The following is a 24,592-nucleotide window of genomic DNA, read 5'->3' as shown; positions in this document are numbered from 1 at the left end:
TCTGTAGATTGCTTCTGGTTGTATAGTCATTTTCACAGTGTTGATTCTTCCAATCCAAGAACATGGTATATCTCTCCATCTGTTTGTGTCATCTTTAATTTCTTTCATCAGTGTCTTATAGTTCTCTGAGTACAAGTCTTTTACCTCCTTAGATGGGTTTATTCCTAGGTATTTTATTCTTTTTGTTGCAATGGTGAATGGGATTGTTTCCTTAATTTAGCTTTCACATTTTTCATCATTAGTATAGGAATGCCAGAGATTTCTGTGCATTAATTTTGTATCCTGCAACTTTACCAAATTCGTTGATTAGCTCTAGTAGTTTTCTGGTAGCATCTTTAGGATTCTCTATGTACAGTATCATGACACCTGCAGACAGTGACAGTTTTACTTCTTCTTTTCCAATTTGTATTCCTTTTATTTCTTTTTCTTCTCTGATTGCTGTGGCTAGGACTTCCAAAACTATGTTGAATAATAGTGGCGAGCATGGACATCCTTGTCTTATTCCTGATCTTCGAGGAAATGCTTTCAGTTTTTCACCATTGAGGGTGATGTTTGCTGTGGGTTTGTCGTATATGTTCTTTATTATTTTGAGGTAGGTTCCCTCCATGCCCCCTTTCTGGAGAGTTTTTATCATAAATGGGTGTTGATTTTGTCAGAAGCTTTTCCTACATCTATTGAGATGATCATATGGTTTTTATTCTTCAATTTGTTAATATGGTGTATCACATTGATTGATTTGCATATATTGAAGAATCTTTGCATCCCTGGGATAAATCCCACTTGATCATGGTGTATGATCCTTTTAATGTGTTGGATTCTGTTTGCTAGTATTTTGTTGAGGATTTTTGCATCTATATTCATCAGTGCTGTTGGTCTGTAATTTTCTTTTTTTGTAGTATCTTTGTCTGGTTTGGGTATCAGGGTGATGGTGGCCTCATAGAATGAGTTTGGGAGTGTTCCTTCCTCTGGAATTTTTTGGAAGAGTTTGAGAAGGATCGGTGTTAGGTCTTCTCTAAATGTTTGATAGAATTCACCTGTGAAGCCATCTGGTCCTGGACTTTTTGTTTGTTGGAAGATTTTTAATCACGGTTTCAATTTCATTACTTGTGATTGGTCTGTTCATATTTTCTATTTTTTCTGGTTCAGTCTTGGAAGGTTATACCTTTCTAAGAATTTGTTCATTTCTTCCAGGTTGTCCATTTTATTGGCATAGAATTGCTTGTAGTAGTCTCTTAGCATGCTTTGTATTTCTGCGGTTTCTGTTGTAACTTCTCCTTTTTCATTTCTGATTTTATTCATTTGAGTCCTGTCCCTCGTTTTCTTGATGAGTGTGGCTAATTTTATCAATTTTGTTTATCTTCTCAAAGAACCAGCTTTTAGTTTTATTGATCTTTGCTATTGTTTTCTTTGTTTCTATTTCATTTATTTCTCCTCTGATCTTTATGATTTCTTTCCTTCTACTAACTTTGGGTTTTGTTTGTACTTCTTTCTCTAGTACCTTTGGGTGTAAGGTTAGATTGTTTATTTGAGATTTTTCTCACTACATTAATTTTTAACCTTTTTTGTACAAAGATAATGTCTTTTTTGTATGTGTAGATTATTTTTGATTTTTACTTCAGTTGAAATCATATTTCACTTACAGGGAAATTTAACCTTTTTTAGTACAGTTATTATACTTGGTCTTCATGCAGGAGTTTTGCTATCTCTTTTGTTTCCTTTTTCTTTTTTACTCTATAGATTATTTTATCTTCCTTTTACTTCTGTAGTGATTTGGAAAGTATCATAGTTTTAATTTTATTTGTGTTTATCTTTAAATTTTTCAAATGATCCATGTAAGTAACAAAAAAATGTTTACTCCTTTATATAATTTTTAAAATTTTGTAAAATATACATAACATAAAATTTACCGTTTAACTCTTTTTGAGTGTATAATTCAGTGGCATTAGGCACATTCACATTGTTGTACAATTGTCACCATTATCTGTCTCCAAAACTTTTTCATCATCTCAGAGTGAAACTCCACACCCACTAAACAGTAACTCCCCGCTCTCCCCTTCCCCCAGTCCCTGATAACCACTATTCTACCTTCTTTCTTTATTAGTTTGTATATTTTAGGTACCTCATATGAGAGGTATCATACAGTACTTGTCTTTTTGTATCTGGCTTATTTTACTTAACATAATGTTTTCAAGAGTTATCTTGTTGTAGCATGTGTCAAAATACCATTCCTTTTTAAGGCTGAATATTTCATTGTATGTATACCATCTACTGCATATTGTTTATCCATTCATATGTTGGTAGACACATTTCTACCTTTTGGCTGTTGTGAATAATGTTGCTGTGAACATTTGTGTACAAATAAGTGTTTGAAATCCCTGCTTTCAATACTTTTGGGCATATACTCAGAAGTGACATTGCTGGATCATATGGTAATTCTATGTTTAATGTTTTGAGGAACTGCCATACTATTTCCACAGTGACTGAACCTTTTACATTTCCACCAGCAGTGTACAGGTGCTCCAGTTTCTCCACATCCTTGTCAACGTTTGTTATTTCCTATTATTTTTGATAATGTCCATCCTAATGGATGTGAAGTGTATCTATTGTGGCTTTGATACTTTATGTAACTTTTATAGGCCCCATATCTTTTAGTTTTATTTCCTGTTTATTTATCCTTGAATTAAAAAATTTCTGACATACATTATATTTTTGTCTTTAGTTTACAGGTAATTTCTCATTTTAATTTTCATATATTTTCCTTGGAAAGTTGAGAGTGAGAACTCCAGTGCTTTTTTTGTTCTACCCCTTTTCTGATACTGTCCTTTCAGCAGCTAGTTTATAGGGTCATGTCAACATATCTAGGATATATTTTGGTCTATGTTGTTATGACTTGCCAGTTAGTCTACTGTATTTTAGTTTTCATGTTTTATGCATACCTTTCAATTTAAAAGATATAACTTCTATTTAAGTAGTAAGGTATCTAGAAATTTATGATGGTGGAACATTTGCTCTGAAACAACCTTATTACCTGAAGAGAGAGATTATACAATTTAATATTTCATTGTTTTTTAATTATTTGACTTTCCCTGTTTCATTTCTTTAGTAACTTTGGGATCACTTTGAGGGCAGGGATCATGTCTCTTGAACTAATGCATTTTCCACCCATATACCTGTCACTGTGTTAAGCATACACTAAGTCCAATAAATATTGGATGAGAGATTTACATGTAGTGTTCAAAGTTGGAACAATTAAGCACTAGAAACTAGGAGGAACTAATGGTTCATTAAGTTTTTGTATTTTGTTTATTTTTATTTATTATTAGTTGAATTCATCATATTAAATACTTAAAAAATTGTTAGCTGTTTAAAAAATTTAGGTATACTTATCATTCTTTCCTACCGTTAAAAGTATCTCAGCATGTATTGGTTATTCTTATAGAGAGGAATACATTTATATTATTTAATGATAACATTTTATATTGTTCTCCATGACATTTCTATATTGGCCCCTACAATTGATTGTTTTCTTCTGTTTTGTGTTTAAATGTTTGCAGAAAAAGAAACTGCTCATGGTGTTGGGGTCACTTGGAGACAGCATGTGCTACCATAAAAGCAACATCAGTTTGGAACAACCAGAGGCGGTGCTGGTGCACCACAGGATGGCCTTTGTCAGCATTTCGCTGTTTGCAGTCCGACTGCTGCAGACGCTTCTCCCTGTTGAAAAGGTAAGGCAGGTAGCGTGGCTTATTTGTAGTTTACTGGGTGTTACAATCACTATCCTGTTGTAAATTCCTTCTGATCATTTCACGATGTACAAAGATTATATTGGAAATGCAGAAATTGAGAAATGGCTAACATTTTTTATTAGTTTTTTTTTTTGATTAGTTTTGACAAATCAATTGATAGAAAAAAATACTAATTTTTAAAGATAACTTTTAAAAACTGTGGTGTAATATGTTTAGAAAGGTGCACAGTTCAGTGCATTTTTACTAAGTGAATATATCTGTGTTTAGAAAGTGACCACCCCCCAAAACATGAAGTAGAAAATGACTAGCCTTTCAAGGCGGCTTCCTGTCGCTTACCCTCTCCTGTCCCCACCCCTGCAAGCTAAACTCCTTTCTGACTTCTGTCACCATAGAGGGGTTTTTCTGTTTTTGAGGTTTATATAAATAGACATATGAAGTATGTAATTGCTCAAGATTTTTTTTTTTTGAGATTCATTGTTGTTGTTGCTTGTAGCAGTTGTTTAATTTTTATTGCAAAATACTATTCCATTATGTGACTGTATGTTAAAGGTGATTTTAATAGGTGTAAACATTTCTTTTAAATCATCTTATTGACTGTGCTTTAAAGTGGAGGTTATATCTCTGAATTTGAACGTTGGTGGTAAAAATATCTCAAATGACTCATATGCAAGTGTTGTGTAGTGTACTTATTGCAAAAAGAAAGGTGTGGCATTGTGCTTAACTGAAGGTATGGGAAAAATTACTGAAGCTCAAGAACCATTTCCTGTGCCTTTTGTTGTCCTTTGTTATAGCCACTTGCCCTTTTGCTCCCTAGAATTCTGCAGAGCATGTAGTCTAAACTCCATTTTTTAATAACACATATGTAATATATGCAATATAGTATCAGGTCATCTGGAAAAATAAGAATAGAACATTAAATTTTAAATATAGTATTTTCCTTTAGGGAGAATAACATTTCTGCTAATTTAAATTTTAACTTTTTTATTAATTGTTATGTTTCTGAATAACACTCTGTGTTAAAGAGTGATAATTTTCCAAGGCATAAACATTATAAATTGAAGAATTTCAGTCATATAAGACTGGAATTGCATTTAAAATATAGGTGTCTCAACTTTACATGATAATGTTATATAACTGAAAAATTAGTAGTGCTACAATAACTTGTTATTAAGTATTACAAATGATCAATCTATGTATAGGTTGAGGTATTTTTGGAAAAGTTACTTGTCAGTTGTACCATAGAGCTTATTTATTGCTTTTTTGATTATAGAGTTTTTTTCATCTATATGCTTATTTGGGCAGGAATCAAAATAGAAGTCAATAATTTATTTTATTTGACTTACGTGTTAGAATAATGTAAAGCCAACTCTCCATGTCTTTTTTTTTAAGGTGGCTATTTTTTGGTTTTGTTTTTGAAGGCAAATCAGTATCTGTAATTTTGGGGAGCTCTTTTAGATATGTAGCTTGGAACTTCATTAGAACAGTAAGTGGGGTCATTGAAGAGATTGTAATTAAGGTATCAGCTTATAGATGGTTATAATTGCTTTGATTGATTAACTAAGAACTTTAAAGTGAGATCTAAACAAACATGCTCTTCCATTGCTGTTCAATCTCTCCTTCAGTTTATGTAAATACAAGGTTATGCTGCCCTCTGCCTGTTGCTAGCCCGCCAAAAATTGAAGTGGAATTTGGACTCTGAAACTTTCTACCTTAAAAGTGGCTTTTAAATATTTGAGTTGCCACTTACCAAATAATGTAATTTTAAAGTTGGAAAATGATATAGTATGAATCTATGTAGCGATTTCCTGAATTTGAATGTTTTGATAAAATGCCCTTGAAGACCTTTCCTGAAATTGATAATTGCTGATTTTAAATGAATTTGGAGAATACCCAGGTATAGGTTAAAATGATGCATCGGTAAATGTTATTACCAATGTTATAAATTAAAATTAAAAGTGTTCTGGTTGGGTAAATCAAATTGGTAAGACAAATGAAGTTAACTTCATATGGGGGAACCATCTGGGAAATAAGAGCTAAAAATACTGGCCCTGTGCCAGAAACAAGATCCCAGAGCATCCTAGGAACCCCTGTGACCCTTTCTCAGCCAAGCAGACTGAAGGTAAGGAAGAATTTATACCACAAGATTTTTGACCTTTTTAGTGAGGTATATAAAATCTAATAATTGGGTGTAGCTGATTGATTCAGAGCAGCATTTCTCGAAGTGTAGTGTGCAACCAGACCACCAGAGATCCTGTTAATCAGATCTTGCATATTCTGGTCCGTAAGGTCTGGGTAGGGCCTGAGAATCCGTGCTTCTGACAAGCCAGGCCAGGATAATGCCCTGGCTGCTCTGAGTGGCAGGGCTTAGAGAAAACAGTATTATACCCCTCCTCCTCCAGCACACACGAGATGACGATGTTGACTCTTTATCTAATACTGGTAATGGCTTTCCACCGAAATATCGTCACTTTTAGTCCCAACTGACATGTGACTAATGCTTATATATGTAGGACCACCGTCTTCAGTCTGGGGTGTAAACTGTGATGGGTCCATTGGCCATGCAAGGATTAAACGTATGACCTTACCTTGGTGCTCTGAGTTGCTGAGAGGAGTTTCAGATGTAGGTATGCAGAGTGAAAATGTCAGAATTCCTTAATGATGGGGTGAAAAGAGGAAAGAAAGGAAATTAATACTTATTGAGTGTGATATGCCAGACACTCTGCCCAGTGCTTATTTCATCCTCACATCAGCTATTCTTATTTTTCTGCCTAGAGTCAGAGAGAGCTCTTTTAAACTAAAACACAGTGCCTTTGGAGTTAGATCCACTAGGATTTACTATCTTAGCGCAGAGCCCAACTCACTGAGTCTCCTTTGCTAATTCCTCTCTATCTTCCTAACCTCTTAAAGGGATGGAACCCCAGGACTGGCCATGGCCCTCATGAGATATCATCCCATTTTGGTCTGTAAGTGCCATCTATCTGCGGGCACCTCCCAAACTTATATTTTCAGGCAACACGTGTCACCTGAACCACAAACTCATATGTATATATCCAATATCCTTTTTGACATCTTCACTTGACAGTTGATATCTCCGACTGAACATGCCCCAAACCTTACTTCCCTGCACAAATGTGTTCTTCCTCTGGTCTTCCCTAGCTCAGTAAATGGCACCTTCATTCTAGTTGATTGTTGATCAGGAAAAAACCTTAGAGTCATCCTTGATTCCTGTCTTTCACACACACTTAGATCCAATCCCTGAGCAAAATGTGCTACTTCTCCTTTGAACGTCTCTCCAGAACCTGAACACTTCTCCCCACTCCCACCGCTGCTCCCTGAGTTAAGCCGCCATCCTGTCGTGCCTGGATTATTGCAGTGACCTCCTCCTTGGTCTCTCAGCTTCCGCCCTTGCTCTTTTCCATCTGTTCTCTCCAGACTCATCCTGAGGCTTGCTCGAAACCTTCCAATGCTCCTTCTGAGGACAAGTCCTTATAATGACCCAAGGCCTTACCTGATCTGGCACCACTGCCCCCTGACTCCATCCCTCAGCACAAGCTCCAGTGGCCTCCTTGCTGTCAAATATACTCTGTGTCCGAGCCTCTGTACTTGCTGTTCCCTCTTCTATGAGTGCTTTTCCCTCAGGTATCCACTCCTCCAGTTCTCTGCTTAGATGTTACCTTATCAGAGAGGCCTTCCTCTGCTTCCACCTCCTGTCACTTCTCTATTCTTCTCCATCTTTCCTATCCCCTGTTTTAAAAATTTTCTTAGCACTCCTAGCCACACTGGACAAGTATGGTTTACTCTGTGCTTTCTCCACTGGAGTGTTAACTTCGTGAGGGCAGAGGTTCTGTTTTATTTCCTGCTGTGTCCCCATGACCTGGAATGGTGCCTGGCATACGGTAGGGGCCCAGTGAGTATTTGCTGAGTGAGCAAATAATTCGTGACTAAGTAATTTAGTTTCTCGCTCTCTCTTTTTTCCCCGCTAGGAGAGTTGTTTACAGAATAAGGAAATTTCTCTAGACTTTATAATAGCTGCTGTCTTAATAGTTGTTTTTTTTTTATGCTTAGTAACCTAAAATGTTGATTCCTTTAGCTTTTGATATTCATTTGGCAACTGTATTTCATTTAAAAGCATTATTTAGGGCTTCCCTGGTGGCACAGTGGTTAAGAATCCGCCTGCCAATGAAGGGGACATGGTTCGAGCCCTGGTCTGGGAGGATCCCACATGCCGCGGAGCAGCTAAGCCCGTGTGCCACAACTGCTGAGCCCACGTGCCACAACTACTGAAACCCACGTGCCTAGAGCCCGTGCTCCGCAGCAAGAGAAGCCACCGCAATGAGAAGCCTGTGCACCGCAACGAAGAGTAGCCCCTGCTCGATGCAACTAAAGAAAGCCCACGTGCAGCAAAGAAAACCTAATGCAGCCAAAAATAAATAAATAAATTTAAAAAAACCCAAAGAACAGTAATTCTAAAAAAAAAAAAAAAAGCATTGTTTAGCAGATTTAGCTCTTAGACTTTCAGGCAGTTAATGATTATCCTTAAAATAGGTTATCCATGAAAAAATTATGACCAAACCTACTTTAATAAAGGCAGCATATCAGCCATAGTAGTGAACCCTGCCAAATGGTTTTCTCTGAACATTGAATTTTCAGGCCTTTTCATTTTCTTAATTGATACATAAAATCCTATCGCAAAGCTAGAATCATTAAAAGAAACAAAACCTAGCAAAGGGTTTTTTTAGTCTTAAATCAATTGATTTAAGTTATAAAACATACACTATTTCATTTGGGCCCCTTCATTTTATACTAATTAAAGGTCAGTCTTTTGTGAGTGTTCTAGAACTATTTTAAATACGTTGAATTTCTCCTTTCCCCTCTAAAACACAAACAAAACCAAGTAAAAATTAATTTTTGTTCGAATCCGTCTATAGCTGTACTTGATTTAGTGTTATTCAATATGTAGTTAATAAGCCCTGGGCTATATCCTCAGGGGTTTATTGCATTTTTCTGGAGATTTGTGTGCACCTGCACGAAAAACTTAGAGAAAAAGGCCTGGTGCCTTCAGTTCAGTAGCAGAGGCATAAATGAGGTGTGGGCCCAGAGGGAGAGCAGTTCTGGGTGTTGATGTGGGGAAGAGGAGGTATCCTGAATCCCAGACTTTGGGAAGGAGTTGAAATTTGGACTTGGGATATTTTGGGCAGATAAAAATTGCAATGAACAAAGGTGTAGATAAATGATGTGTTGGGGAATAGAATTTTCTTTGGAAAAGCATAGACTTTGTGATAGAGAATTACTAAAAAAGTTGAACTACATTAATATTATAGTTTACTATATTTATCTAAAAATGGTTAAATTTTTTTTTTTTTTTAATTTATCTAGGCAAGCCACTTTTTACCAGAGCCTATGTCAGCAGCATTATTTCTAGTTTCTTTGGACATGCCTGTTTCTTTGGAATATCCAAATATTCATGAAGCTGTTGTGGCCTATTTGGAACAGCTGAATTCTGAAAACTACAGTATTTATAAACGAACTGCAGAGGCTGTTTATTCACTTGAGTGTACCTGTAACTTCCTGTCTGATGTTGGGAAGGAGGTAAAATGTTTTGTTAATATCTCTTTAAAATTCCTTTGATAAAATATTTAGAAAATTTAACCTATAGTTTCCAAATTGATGGACATTTAACAATTGAATTCTTAGGGGTGGGATCCATTATTACTGAATGGCCCAATTATAAGATTAAAGTAAGGGTATGATTTATATAAAAGTAAAATGAAGATTTAGATTAATGAATGGTATATATTCATGAGACCAGTGGTTTTTAAAAAACAATAATTATTATCAATATCTTTATTAGTGAGTTCCTCTTTGAAGTGGCTTACTGTGGGTGAACAGAGTGACAATTGATGTAAACAGAATTATAAGGGCCATTTTAGTGCTTATTTGTAGACACATTTTTTTCCCTTAATATTTTATAGACCTTTATTTATTCACAGAAAGAGCCTGATTTTTTTTATTAAATAAAGCCATGAACTAGATTGTAAGGTAGTAGGATGACTTTTGATACCATGTTATAGCAATAATTATGTATTTGTTATTTATCCCTTTTAGGATATTATTTAGTATGTTATCAATTAAGGGGTTAATGAGTCTTAAAATAGACATTGACTACAATAGTTGTTTACTGTTTGAAAATACCAAAATGGGTCCTGAAGATCTTGAAAAATCAGGAGCAAAATTTTATTCTGTTTGGCCCCTACAGTGGAGTTTTTTTGAACCTCATATTTTAAATTTTCCTATTTACTCACTATTGTTTATTTTTATTTTTCCCCCCACATCTTTATTCCACTGTATCTTGTCTCCTCCGTGATAGAATTTTGAACTGCCTTTTAGTTGAATTATTTCTGTGGCATTCTGCATGGTCAGTTAATCACACACATATTGATCATTCTCTATTTTCCCTAGAACCAGTCAGGATGTTAGAAGTGGGAGGTGGATCTTAAAATACATGAGTCCTGCCTTGAGCTGCAGTTAGTAGGGGGATAAGGCCACAACTGAGCAGTTAAAGAACCATGCCACTCAGAGGTAAATAATATAAAGTCTTAAGTGGCGTTGAGTTAGGCATTTTCCCCACATTTTTGCTCCTAGGCTGACGTTTTTGGTTTGCTTGTTGAGCAGGTTGACTTAAGCAAATGTGAACAGTCTCAGGGCCTCTGGACGATCTAATTTCTTGAAGCTGCTTTGTTAGCTGTTGAGAATTTTATTGTACATGACCTTGACATTTACTGTTCCATTCTCTTCTTTTTTTAGGGAGAGAAGAATCTCTTAGAATTAGTGGAGCTGGCAGATCAAGCCTTACATAGCTTTTCCTATCATCAGCATTTCCCCCTAATAAAGGAAATCATCTGCATTTGTTCAAAGATGTAATATTTTCTTTCTTAACGTGATTATATTATTATAGGGTGTGTGTGTGTGTGTGTGTGTGTGTGTGTGTGTGTGTGTGTGTAAGTTTAGGAGCAATGAAAATGAAACTGGTCTTAAATTTGTTATTTTTTAGTTTAAATTGCTTTTATATGTTTTGACCTTTAAACTGTATATGTATAGTAGCATTAGGACAGTTAACCGTTTTATTCAAGAGTAAGCTTTAAAAATGTCATGCCTGTAATCAACATGAATTATCCTTGGATTTTTATACATTTGTTTTGGTGTCTTTCCAAACAAGTATTCAAGCACATTTGTTTATTTATCTTTAACATTTTAATTAATAACTTGAATTGAGGATTTTTAAAATGTAAATTTCATTATTCCTACCTTTTATATGGATTTTTGGAAAGCATCATGCATTGGTTAATTTATTTGGGGGACATTGGAACAGATTTTTCTTTAAAACTTAGTATTTTCATTGCTTTTGGAAAGAGTAAATTCCATGGTGATAAATATCCATTAAATATGGGATTTATTTTTCTTTCTATCTATCTATCTATCAATCAGTCATCTCACATAATTACCTTTTTTTGTGGTGAGAACATTGACGATCTACTCTCTTCACACATATCAAGTATACAGTACAGCATTATTAACCATAGTCATCAGAACTACCTGTCCTGCATAACTGAAACTTTGTACCCTTTGACCAACATCTCTGCATTTCCTCCAGCCCCTGGCAACCACCAATTCTACTCTCTGCTTCTAAGAGTTTGACTTTTTTAGATTCCACATATAAGTCAGATCATGCAGTATTTGTTTTTCTATACCCTGGCTTATGCCATTTAGCATGTCCTTCAGCTTCATCCATATTGTCACAAATGATAAGATTTCCTTCTTTTTTAAGGCTGAATAATATTCCATTATATATATGTACACACGCACATACACATACATACCACATTTTTAAAAATCCATTCATCTATCAACTGACACATTGTTTTCATGTATTGGCTATTGTGAATAATTCTGGAATGAATATGGGAGTACATATATCTCTTTGAGATACTGATTTCATTTTCTTTGGTTACAAACCTAAAAGTGGAAGTGCTGGGTCATATGGTAGTTCTATTTTTGGTTTTTTGAGGAACCTCCATACTGTTTACCATAATGGCTGTACCATTTTACATTCTAAATATAGGTTTCTAAAGACGTTTTGTTTTTTTGTATTCTTTAAGAGAGAATATTCCCTGCCTTGAAACAAGTAAATGCTTGAGTAAATATTAATTCTGGGTTAGTTAAACAAGATCTCAGTTGTAGGAACTGGAGTAGGAAGAAACGCCTTTCTCTGTGCTTTTCAGTCTCATGTTTAGTACCTTACTTGCCTTAGATGTCTTGGATGTTTACCTTTTTACCAGCTGGAAATCTGCACAGGCCAGTCCATTATTACAAGGAGAAAGTCAGAAGGTGTTTCTACGTATGTTGTCTCACCCTTTGCTACAAGTGAAAGTTAAAACTTACCACTGTTGTCTGGAAATTGTTAAGGTAGGTTTTTTTGTTTTTGATTTTTTTGGGGAGCGTTAACAGTGGATTTTCTGATTATAACTCCAAACTTAAATTACTTGACCTTTTGGATATTATATAAGAGTTATTACTATAAAAATAGATGGTAGTTATTAGTCAACTCTAAGAAATTTATACTATTGAATTCCCTTAGTAAGTCTAGCAACTGAATTGCCTTATTAGCAGTTTTAATAAGAATTACATTTATGTTGTGTTATTTAATGATGGAAAAATTGTAAGGAAAAGTTGACTTCTATCAAGTATTCAAAAGTGATTTCTATGCTCAGGAAAAGTTTTAGGTTATTATGGCTTAAATTTTATAGTTTCAGATCTGTTTTCTTAGTAATATTCTTTTCTTTCTTTTGAAACAAATATTTCCTGTGTTTTTAAATTATAAAATATTTCAGCATAGAATAGTACATAAATATTAACTATTTCAATATTGAAAAGAACACTGTACATAGGACAGTATAGAAAAATATATATATTCGTATGTACTCTTGAAAATGTCTCTTGTATTCAATACTCTTATAAGTGCTATCTAGATACAATGTTTACATTTTGCCATTTTTACTTATGATCCTTTTTTTCAGAGAAATAAAAATATTAGTTATAACTGAAGCTTCTTTCCTTTCTCTTCCCCCTTTTTTATGCCATCAAGATAACCACTCTTACGAAGTTTTTGTTTATCCTTCCCATGCATGTGTTTTATATATGCATATCTCTATAAATCATATATATTACTGTTTTTGTCTCTTTAAAAAAGTATATAATTTCATACCGTACACATGTTTTTGCTGCCTGTTCTTTTCCTTTAATAGTAAGGTTTAAGATCTACCTAGTGGATTCATCTTAACTGCTCTTTACTTTGAATATACTTTCTTCTATTAATTGACAAGTATTTAGGTTCAGTCTACTTTTTACTGAACTATGCTTTTCAGTATTTTCAATGACAGTCTGTAACTGATAGTGCATGTGTTTGAAAATGTCTTGATTTCACCTTACTCTTGAATGATAGATTAGCTGGAATTATAGAATTCTATAGAATTCTATAGAATTATAGATTGACTGCCATTTTTCCTTAGCACTTTGCCAATACTGCTTTGCTCTTGTTAGGCTTTTATCGCTGTCGAGAAGTCTGCTATCAGTTAAATTATAATTTCTTTGTATTTTTTTTCTTCTAGTTGCTTTTAAGATCTTTTCCTTAGCTCTGGAGTTCTGCAGTTTCATTACAATGTAACTTTGTATACACTTTTTATTTTAATGTATCTTTTTTAGCATGCTTCAGTTTGAAAACTCATGTCTGCCTTCACTTCTGGATAATTCTCAGTCATTATTGTTTCCCTTATCCTTGCTGTTCTCTCCAAGTGGAACTCTCATTAGATCATGTTAGATCTTCTTATTTTACCCTTTGTGTCATTTAAGCCCTCTTTTATATTTTGCGTATCTTTTTTTGTTTTGTTTGGATAGAATTCCTCAGTACTGTCATTCAGTACACTAATTCTTTGCTCAACTATGTCTAATTTGCTTTTTAAAAATTGTGGTAAAATACACATAACATCAAATTTACCATTTTAACCATTTTTAAGTTTTTGGTGGCATTAAGTACATTCACATTGTGCAATCATCAACATTATCCATCTCTAGAACTTTTTCATCTTCCTAAATTGAAACTCTGTACCCATTAAAAAATAACTCTCTATTCCTCCAGCCCCCCCCAGATCCTGACAACCACCATTCTACTTTCTGAATTTGACTGTTCTAGGTACCTCATACTTGTGGAATCATATAATTGTCTTTTTTGTGTCTGGTTTATATCACTTAGCATCCATGTTTAGTATATATCAGAGTTGCATTCCTTTTTAAGGATGAATAATATTCTGTTGTATATATACCACACTTTATTACCCATTCATGTGTTAGTGGACATTTGGGTTGTTTCCACCTTTTGGCTACTGTGAACAATGCTTCAGGTATACAAATATACCTGCTTGAGTTTCTGCTTTCAGTTTTTTTGGGTACATGTCCAGAGTGGAATTTGTGCTAATTTTGTGGAAGAGACGATACAGAGTCATTACTTATATGCAGGTGCATCACTGTATTGATAAGAAAAATCCCACATATATGTTGTCCTCCCCCTCACCCAGAAATTTAAATCTGTTTTGATTTGAATTTTCTCTTTGTCAAACCTCAGTAAGCAAAATGCAAACACCTTAGGATAAGTTTATGGTGTTGTTTATTTCCTTTATGTCTGTTATTATGAACAACTTTAAAAGATTATGGTTGTCTCAGTAGTTTGGTTATTTAATTTGTCAAGACCACTCTTGTTGGCTGAAAGAAATGTAATAGGTGTCTCATGCAGACTCAAAAACTGTTAAGAGAATCTTTTTTTGTCCTCTACCGGTTAAAAGAAAAGTTTCAGTGACATAAGTACTAAAACTGGACTTGAATTATAAACAGAAGAAGGAGGAATGCTTTGGAAAAATCACTGTCACTAATTTTTAAAAACTTTTTGTATTATTTTGCAGGAATGTTTAGGTGTCCATAATGTCAGTAAACCTGTGTCTTCCCTTTGTAATGGAATTCATTTTCTACTTCACCCAAAAGTTCTGTACGAAATCTCTGCGTTTGGTATTCAAGAGCCCAAAAATGAGGTATGGCATGTTAGAAGGAAGTACAAAAGACTACTCTGATTCTTTAGATACTCAGCTAAATCAAGATAATATTCTAATGTCACCAGGTAGTATGATGAGAAACTAAAAAGAAACTTGTCTTTGATGTATGGGTTCAGTTCAGTTGTTGTTTATCTAAAAAGAAATGTTAAAAAAAAAATGAGGCTCAAAATACAGGACATACTTGTTCTCAGAGAATTCAGATCAAACTGTTAACTTAAGTTTTTCATGTAAGATGTAGGAATGATGCAGTAGTTACAATAAGCATAGTATTTCCTTAAGGAACATTTTTATTCAATGGAAAAATATATTTTAAAGGTTAAAAAAATAAAAAAGGAAGTCATTAAGGGGGAAGGACTGGTTGAGAACGGAAGGTAAGATGATGCTGTGGAAATAGGAACGTTTGAAGGAAGAGATGCTAATGACCTTTCCAGATTTTATGAAATGTTACAGGTATGTGAGATGACTTAACGGGCCACCTCCTCTTGGATTGTTCCCCCTGTATTGTTGAGCAGGTGAATGCCACGGCCAAGGCCATCCTGATGCATCTGCTGCAGGGGCGACTGAGGATGACAGCACCGACCTGGAACAAGTTTATCGAGTCTCTGTGTCCTGTCATCCCAGTGCTACAGGTACTCTGTGCTCACCCGCTTACGCTACCTTTTCTCTTTGGTGAGCGTGATTGATTTAAACGCACGCAAGCAGTAGAACCATCATGCTGTGGGAGAAATGAAGTGAAGCCGCGAAGGCGCTGTGGATAAGGGAACAGGAAGTGGGCGGCTGTCTTGTTTCTGGCAGAAGGTTAAAGCGGGCTAGCGAATTTGTCTGTGTACACCGGGTGGGAGGTTAAGAAGTGAGGCGCAGGCATTTAGCATTGACTGTGAAAAATAGAGCTCAGCCTTATATAAAGGCTTTTAGGCAAAGCTAACAGAGCTTTCTAAACAGACTTTATGTAATGAAACTGGCTTCATGAATTCTGTCTTTGCATATATGGATTAGCCTGATACTTTGATTAATGAGCTCTTAGAAACAAAGCTTTTTTAACAGTCCTTCTGGGCTTAGGTAAAGGATGGAGGGAAGGGCAGGGCCTTCCCTCCCTTGGATGAGAAGGTGGAGATGGGAAACACCATCATAGGAACAGTCCTCTTAGAAGAGAGAGCCCGGGCCTCAGGCCCTGCCGCTTGCACAGCTCAGTTCCGTGCAGGCGCCCTGGCAGCACTCCACCTTTGTACTGAGGGGACAGGTCTGAAGATCTGGGAGGGGCCTCATCTAGGGGCAGTGCCACTACTAGAATCTTGGAAAGCAGAAAAATTAGCAAGTGTCAAGAGGGTTGGCACATCTTCCTGAAGTTCTCCAGTATTATTTTTTAAATACAGTTGTATGTAGGCTTCTTACCTCACGTAGGTTATTTTGAAAAGTCGTATTCAACTGAATTGAAAGAAATCTGTGAGTTGCCTGACAGGTCAACGCAATTCTTATTTCAAGTTAAAAAAGTAAGCAGTGTGTGCATACAATCAAACGGTCATTTCTCTTTTTATGAAATCTGTTAGGGCCATGCCGACACAGAGGATCCTTTGGGTAACTGCATTCTCCTCCTAAGCAAAGCGAGTTCTGACGCTGGTGAAGGGATTCTCCCCTGTGCCACCTGGTTAAAGTCCATACTACGACTCCTGCTGGTGAAAAAGCCGTCGTAAGTACAGCAGAGTCTGCTGAGTGTGAAAGATGAACGGGAATGTTCTAGGAACGGGTAGTAATCGTATCAAACAGTATAGAACCAAAGGAGGTAAAGGAAAGTGATTCTCTTACCAGACAGAGACGGGGAGCTAATGGCTGGAACTAACCCGGTAAAGGTCTTTTGGACACTTTCTGAGACGCTCTGTCCGTCCTCCAGCCTTGCTGTCGGGTCAGCCTGTGTTACGGCATCGCTGCCCTCAGTGCTGTTCATAGCGCTGCTGCGGGCAGGGTGGAGAGCCGTGGAGAGAAACAGATCGCAAAAACCATAGGGCATTCGCGTTGTCTTCTCTCCTTAGAAATTGTTAGTCTCCTGGAGTGCAACTTTTCTAATTAAATACTTGTTCTGAAAATTAAAGTTTTTCATGAAAGTGTAGTGGACCAGTTGCCTCATATACCAGGGTATGCGCGTACTTTAATCTTGTTTAGCTTGTCCTCTTATTTGGGAAACTGAAAAAGTGTCCTTTCCTCGACCATTAGTGTAAGTGTCATTTTAACTAAAAGAAAAGGAGAGAAAGATTGTCTTCCTTCCCTCTCTGTCAGTGCAACATGAATCTTGTGTTATTCTCTTTAGGTAGCAGTGGTTAGATTTTCTCTCACTGAGAAGAGAAAAAAGCTTAGAGTAAAGACGGATAAGCAGTGATGAAGAGAAAGTGTCGGTTGAAAAGGCTAGGAGAAACAGACAGATGTTCTTTTGACAATGGATAATTTTGTTTTCCCCATACTTACATCAGGATAATGCAGTGGCTTATTTATAAACAGATGATCAGACTAAAAATTAAGGAAGTAGGTGAAATAAACTAAAACGTTAAGAGAATGGAAGGAGGAAAGTCAGAGGAGATTGTAAGGGCACATGCGTCGTGCAGAGAGGAAAGTTGTGGGCGATGCAGGAAGCAGAGGGGCAGACGGGGTTAGTGTGCTTGTGCTTGGGGATTGGCTTCTGCAAGTGTCCCCGTTGACCTTGGGCAGTGTCTTTATTAATGTGCTAGTGTAGTATTCCCTACCCCAAGTTTGGTGATGTAACACAATAGGTGTATATTTTCGGTTCACCTTTGGGGGCCCAAAGTCTCCAGGTAAACAGAAACACTCTTATCAGGCAGGACATTCTAAGGGCTTAGAGATCCCCTCCCAGGAGCCAAGGGCAAGGCCAGACCTCTCTTTGGGTAAGGTAATTCTCAATTACACAGAACTTAAAGCAGTCTAAATTACATATTTGTTTTCATCATTTGACTAGTTCTACCCCGTCTCACCAGACCATAAACTCCATTAGGCAGGAACCCCATCCATTGGCTAATCTTTACATCCTCAGAACTTCATTGAGTACCTTGGGCGTAAATATGCTCAAAATGTATTTGTTGAAAGAAATAAGTATAGAGAAATAAGCGCACCACGGTGCTCATGCTAACCCTAAAGGCTAAATGTACCTACCGGAGGAGGAGCTGCATCAAAGACATGCTTTACGTGCCCCTCTCTAGGCTTTTGCCTGGGGCTGCTGGCTGTCTCTGCACTGAGGAGCCGCGATGTTAATACAGAGGCGCTGGCACGACGGGGGGGGCGTCGTGCGGGTGTCTGCCTGTTCTGAGCTTCCCTGAGTCACAGCAGATGGGAGACGGAGGCTTGCCTGGCTCCCACACCCTCTTGGAGTAAATATTTGCCCCCAAAGACGATATCTGTTAGTAATACAGTAAATTCCCGCTTTCTCTAGATTTGGTAAGCCCTTGAGAACCGTGGTGGGCAGTGGAACCTAGCAGCGCACAACACAGACACGACGCTGCCCTTCCAGAATTGGGCGTGTGATTGAGAAGAGAGACCTTACCGGTTATACTTTATTATTAATTGTAATACAGCGAGATCAGTGTTACGATGGGGGACTTCAGGGGGACAGGACTCAGCCTTTGCTGTGGTAAAACCCCGTGCAGGTTTTAATCGTAGTCTCACAAGTAGTGCCTAAAGCCTGCAACTTGTATTACTGCTTAGAATTTGCCCAGTGTCCGTGTAGTTCCAGAACCTGTCTCAGTAACTCATTGCTGCGCGTCCACTCAATGGTTTTTCTGTTCTTCCATTTCATTGTCTAGTGCATGCAGTATTTAACCTTTTCTTGAAATCGTCTACCTCCCCACTCAGTGCTCAACTGACCTTGATGCTAATCCATTCCAGATAAAATAGAATTCTGATGGGAACCAAAAGTATTTGTATTTTCATATTTGAGGGGATCTGTTTCACCCCCAGTATCTCGCTTTAGCTGTTAGTATGATTACTCTCCTGGAGGTTCGACCCGTTGTTTGGGCTCTGCTCATGGGTCTGTGATAGTTTTTATGACTGAGATACATCCCTAGACTTGGAGTCAGGAGCTAGGATTTTTAACTTGCAGACCGACTTACTGGAGCTGAGGTGATATTGACAGTGAAGTTCGCAGTCTCAGTGAGTCTGCACCTTCACTTGTAATTATTGACTATTCTTTATTTCTGCTGCTTATTCATAAATGTAAAATGCAAGAATAACTGTAGTTATACACTAAGTATTTTAATAGAAAAAGTAAAATGTCATCAGTAATGTCAGTATAAGCATAGCTAATTATTGTGTTGATTTGTAATAATTCTTTGTGTTATGGGCCTTTATAATTTCTATACATTTGTATATTACAAAATGTTGACTTAAAGACTTTGTTTCTTCAGGGTCCGGATGCTGGCATTAAAGCTTTTAGCAAGTCACCTTACAAGGGAAGAGGGGGCGGATACCAAGCGCCCTTCAATCGATGCCAGAGTTCTCTCCAGAGTTACTAATTTATTTATTGTGAAAAAGCCTATTGAACTCAAGTTGGATGACAGAAGAGAACTGATTATTAAGGTGATCATAACTTTCAAGTTTATTTATTCATAACTGTGTGGTTATTTGATATATTTTATGTTACATTTTTCAGTTTGTTATGTACGGGAGAGGGAGAGAAATGGTGGCTTCACGTGTGGTTTTTCCTGCCTAGTGTGAGGTTGTGTCCTGGCTTTTTCTGGCTCCTGGATACATTTATTTATTGAACAGATATTTCTTGAGTGCCTGCTATATGCCAGCCATCGTGTCCCTTTTCATTCAGAATATATGCTGGAAATGCAAATTAATTTGAGTAGTATCTTAAATACAACATAAGGCTAATCTAGTGGAAAGAAATTCTCTGATGACTCTTAAAAACAAACATCACTGACATAAAATTATTCTTCTTTTTCTTCTGTTGGAAATTGCCTGTAATGCTAAAAAAGAAAATATTAACGATGATAAAAGTTTTCAGCCTCTTCATTACAGGAAAAATAATATAGAAGGCAAGGGCAGTTTCTTTTAAATGTTACAGTGGTTCTGAGTTTTTTTTGTTAATCTCTTTTCTAAATCTTTGGCTTTTTCCCCCTCTTAAGAGGTGTAGCCTTCATCTCCCTGTCTGTCCAGGACTGCACCCAAATCATCGCGGTCTGATGTAGGATCAGATAAAGCAAGCTGTCTGTTATCTTCATTGCTTCATTCCTGTGTTTTATAGCTTCTCCTGTGATTCCAAGTGTGCAGTCTGGCAGTTTTCTTTAAGTTTAGACCAGCTCCCGAGGCCTGTGGTAGAGCCACATGCAACACAACGGATTTTTTAAAACAGGGAAACACACTCAGTGTTCTTCTAACCTAAGTGTTCGGGGCCATTTGATGGCCCTCGCAGGAGGATTGGAGAACCTTCCATGGGCCACATACCAGGTCCTGCTGGGGAATTCCTGCGTGCTGAGCCACTGGTATCACTACTGTGCCCTGTGCGTCGTGTGGAGGAAGGTGGAGTGGGGTTCTAGAACTCTCTTTCCTGAGTCCACATTAGGGCTGCAGATGGCAGTGGCTGGGAGAAAGGAGGGGTGTGCTCTCTGTCCTTTTCTCTCCCCCTTTCCTGCCGTGTTTTGCTTCCTCAGACTCTGTCCCGGCAGGAAGTGACAGTCAGGGACTGCTGTTGGGGGACTTGGTCAGAGTGCTGGGCAGCAAGCCCCAGAGAGCTGTCTGCTTCAGGGTCCCTAAGAGGGGGAAGCGGAGAGGCCCAAGGGAATTCCAGCTGGTGGCTTCGGGGAGCAGCAGAGAAATCCCAAGCCACGTGTCTGGGGTTGCTGTTCTCAGGCTAGCCTGGAACTACCTGTAGTGATGTTGTGTAACTTGGATGGTTAATGGGTTATGAATGGCTTCCTAGCGGAAATGTACGTTAAGAGGAGAGGCTTATTTGACATGATGGCTCTTTGTTTTAGATCCTAACTCCCTCTCTGACCTAGCACATCATTGTTGCAAATGTAAATATATCAGTTACTTGAATAAGTTGGCCTTCGAGCTTTTGTTTTTATAACTGCAGACTTTTACTGGAGAATTGGAAGTAGATGAAAAACATTTTTTTTTTTTCAGTTGGAGACTGTTGAAAAGGTATATGACATCTTTATCTCAGACGATATTGATCTTATTTTGAGAAAGTCAGCCGCAGAACAGTTAGCTGTGATCATGCAAGGTAATGTCTTTTAAGGAAATGCTGCTGAGACTGGAAGTTTAGATTGCTGTGTGTAGCCGTCCTGGGGGTTGGCAAGCTATGGTTTGTAGGCCGGTCTGGCCTGTGGCCTGCTCTTCTCTTGCAGCCTTCAAGTTAAGGGTGGGTTTTACATTTTTAGCAAAGAATACGCGACACAGGCCGTACGCGGCCAGCAAAGCCCAGCACATTTACTGTCTAGTTCCTTAAAGAAAAAGCTTGCTGACCCCTGGTCTAGATTATTGTTGTTTGACCTGTGGAATGTCATTGATAAAGTTATCTTTCTTCTGAAATGTTGATATAATTCTAACAGTAACTTGCTTGCTCCTTTCTCAGTTTACCTAGTATATGATATTTCAGTTTGTTCCATCTTGCTTAGAGAAATCCATCAAATTGTACTTTGTGGGTAGGTAAGACAAAAATACTGCACAGTACTATGTATTTTCTTTAAAAGTTTATTTTTAAAAACAACTAGTAAAATTTACTCTTAGCTTCGTTTGTAGTGTTGTTATTCTTTGAGTTTTAAATTTTTTCCTATATGTGATGTATGTAATTTATCTTTAACGTTTGAGAGAAGTAATGTTGCATTTACATAAAAATATTTTTTTTAACTTGGAAGGTGGGGTATGATGAATATTCCCATCCTGACATTAGTGGAAACTGGGATGAGAGAGTAATTTGAAAGATCATATTCAACATATTTGTGGTTTTAATAACAATAATAGAGACTACAGAAAATAAGGCTCAAGCAAATGTGGAGAGCCTTGGCTAAGAAGATTAAAGAAAACTTAGAGGGTATTCTTTCGGTATTGTTTAACATTTCAAAAATAAAAAAGCTCATAATTTTGGTATGTACTATATGGGAGGGTAGTGGAAACTACCTTTTTAAAGTGGCAGCTAAAGGTAGTTACAGTGAAAGCTACAAATTAAATATCAACTTTATATTTGTACATTTTTCTCAATGAGAATGTAGGAGTACAAACTAAGAAAATTTGTCTGCAAGTTGTGAAATACTTGTAACTAATCTATAAGCAACTAGAGATTTTGGTGCTAGTGATATCTAGTACCTGTGTGTGTGTGTGTGTGTGTGTCTGTCTGTCTGTCTGTCTGTCTTAGTCTGTTTGGGCTGCTATAATAGAATACCATAGACTGGGTGGCTTATAAACAACAGAAATTTATTCTCACAGTTCTGGAGGCTGGAAGTCCAAGATTAAGGCGCTGCAGATTCAGTGTCTGGTGAGGGCCTGCTTCTTGGTTCATAGGTGACTGTCTTCTCCCTGTGTCCTCACATGGAGAAGGGGCAACAAAGCTCTCCTCTTTTTATAAGGACACCAATCTCATTCAGCAGGGCTCCACCCTCATGACCTCATGACCTCCCGAAGGCCCCACCTCCACGTACCACCACACTGGGGATTAGGTTTCAAACATGTGAGTTCTGTGGGGACACAAACATTTAGACTGCTCAGTGTACACACACACACACACCCACATGTATATGTTTATTAAAAAAGAGGTCATATTCTCTAGAAATATCTAGAGTATGTTACAGACCCTTTCTTTTATATTTGCTATTAACAGTTTGAGGTTAAAGATCTTGTATTAATATTGATAGAAAAATGCAAGTCATATTTACGCATTAGCTTGGGGAGAATTCTAAACATTTTGAGATGATGGATTTGGAAAAGAGAAGAAATGTCCATGAAAGAACATAAAATAATTTTCCATGTACAAATAAAAGTGTTCATTTGTATACTTAAAATTCTAGTTCTTTTCAGAATCTGAGCTAGTTCATTTAATTATTCTTCTTAAATAGTTTTTTTTTATATTACCAGAAGTAAGATGTGCCTGTTACTTAAAAGTTTTCAAGTTGTTCAGATGTGTATAAAGTAAAAAGTTTAAAGTGTCCTCCTCTAATTTTCAACACTAAGTGTAATTATTTTTAAAAGTTTGAAAGTTGTGTGGCTGTCTATTCTATTTTTAAAACTATAGAAAATGTTCTTTAACTTTTAGTAACTTTTTTTCTTTGGTCTACAGATATTAAAATGCATGCTATGGTGAAAAAATTATGCTTAACTGACAAGATAATTGAGTATTTAAATGAATGTGTGAGTCAGGATGGTGAGGTAAGACATATTTTTACAGATTGGTTTTTTTGTCAATTAAATTTGAAATGAATTCAACTGGATTTGGATGAGTACTTGGAGTTTCAATCTTGAGTAACATCCACTGCTTTGTTCATTTTTTTTATTTCTAAAAGTGAGGTCTCTAAAGGAAAACCTTAAAATTTCTATTAGATGTATAAGCAGAAGTATATACAAAACGTACTTTCAGTGGAAAAATCTTAATATTTGCATTTTAGTTTCACACAATTTTGATGAAAAAGCATGACGTTTAGAACAAGACGATGTTACAGTATATTTTATCTCACCTTAGAATTGATAAAAATTAATAACTGTGTTTTCCCCTGCTGACCAGGTGGTAGAGTGTCTAGTTCAGCCAAGCCTCACGCTCCTGAGGAAGGTTCTCTGTGCTGACCCAGTCCTGCGTGTTTCCCTCTCCCAACAACCTTCTCTCTTGACCCTGCTATTCAGAGGTAAATAAAATACATTCTGACAGTAATGAGAGCAATCTTAAGCTTTAACTGTTTATTCTTTAACTGTAGGTAACACTTACTTTCCGCTTTACTAACACAATAACAAAGTTTATTAGTGAATATGCCACTAAAAAAACCCATTGCAGTGGGAAATGTTTAACACTTTTGTGGGAATTTTCTTAAAATCCTGTTACAGAGTAGACCTTAGAGCTGAGAAGGGCTGAAGCCTCTGATCGCTCTCTGCACTTGATGTAGCTGTCGTTTGGTGCTCAGACGGTCAGTTCTTACCTGTGGAGAGAGAGAGCACTGCAGCTGCTGTCACTGTTGCCTCTTTCCAGTGTCTGTTTCCTCATTCTTGTTTTGTTTGTGCCTTTAGATCTGACGCTTTGCTGTTATAACTGGCTATGTCCTTAAACTGGCATTCAGAGTGTATAGACTCAGCTTGTGGGGAGTGGGAACTAGACCATCCTGAATGACTCTGAGCATTAACTTATTACATTTTATAAAGTGTGATTTTTTTTTAACCTTTTTCAGTTTGGTTGTAATTGAGTAATGTATTTAGGTGGAAAAATTCCATGTTATTTTTGTCTCTTTTTTTTCCTCTTCTTTTCTGACTGTTCTCAATAGAGAGCTTGGTAACATTCTGTGCTATTTTCTTTCCTAGAAATGTAGGCCATTGCTTTTAAATATTCTACAAGAGACATCTTGATCAAATGTCTCGATATGCTTAACCTTGTCAGTTATCAGGCATGTAAGAGATGAATGATATTTATGTTCAAAATATTATGAGTCATTTTATTTTTGCATTTTCTTCTCTTCTCATGGCTTCTGCTTGCCAAGTGAATAGGACACA

At 36.9% G+C, this 24,592-nt stretch overlaps 1 protein-coding gene across 3 annotated transcripts in view; it reads left to right on the top strand.

Moving 5' to 3' along the window:
* Positions 1-24,592, top strand: part of RTTN (rotatin) — a 136,128-nt gene that overhangs the window by 24,365 nt on the left and 87,171 nt on the right. For all 3 annotated transcript variants that reach the window (XM_036823798.1, XM_036823799.1, XM_036823797.1), the window contains exons 11-21: positions 3,555-3,725; positions 9,123-9,335; positions 10,551-10,663; positions 12,083-12,209; positions 14,756-14,881; positions 15,415-15,531; positions 16,450-16,589; positions 19,306-19,477; positions 21,032-21,131; positions 23,181-23,269; positions 23,622-23,739. In XM_036823798.1, the coding sequence (XP_036679693.1) occupies positions 3,555-3,725; positions 9,123-9,335; positions 10,551-10,663; positions 12,083-12,209; positions 14,756-14,881; positions 15,415-15,531; positions 16,450-16,589; positions 19,306-19,477; positions 21,032-21,131; positions 23,181-23,269; positions 23,622-23,739 (1,486 nt within the window). The remainder of the gene's footprint in view (positions 1-3,554; positions 3,726-9,122; positions 9,336-10,550; positions 10,664-12,082; positions 12,210-14,755; positions 14,882-15,414; positions 15,532-16,449; positions 16,590-19,305; positions 19,478-21,031; positions 21,132-23,180; positions 23,270-23,621; positions 23,740-24,592) is intronic.

This window comes from Balaenoptera musculus, chromosome 14 (genome assembly GCF_009873245.2).
Source record: "Balaenoptera musculus isolate JJ_BM4_2016_0621 chromosome 14, mBalMus1.pri.v3, whole genome shotgun sequence".
NCBI classification, from domain to species: domain Eukaryota; kingdom Metazoa; phylum Chordata; class Mammalia; order Artiodactyla; family Balaenopteridae; genus Balaenoptera; species Balaenoptera musculus.
The sequence above is the reverse complement of the archived record's forward strand: the minus strand, read 5'-3'. Positions and strand labels throughout refer to the sequence as shown.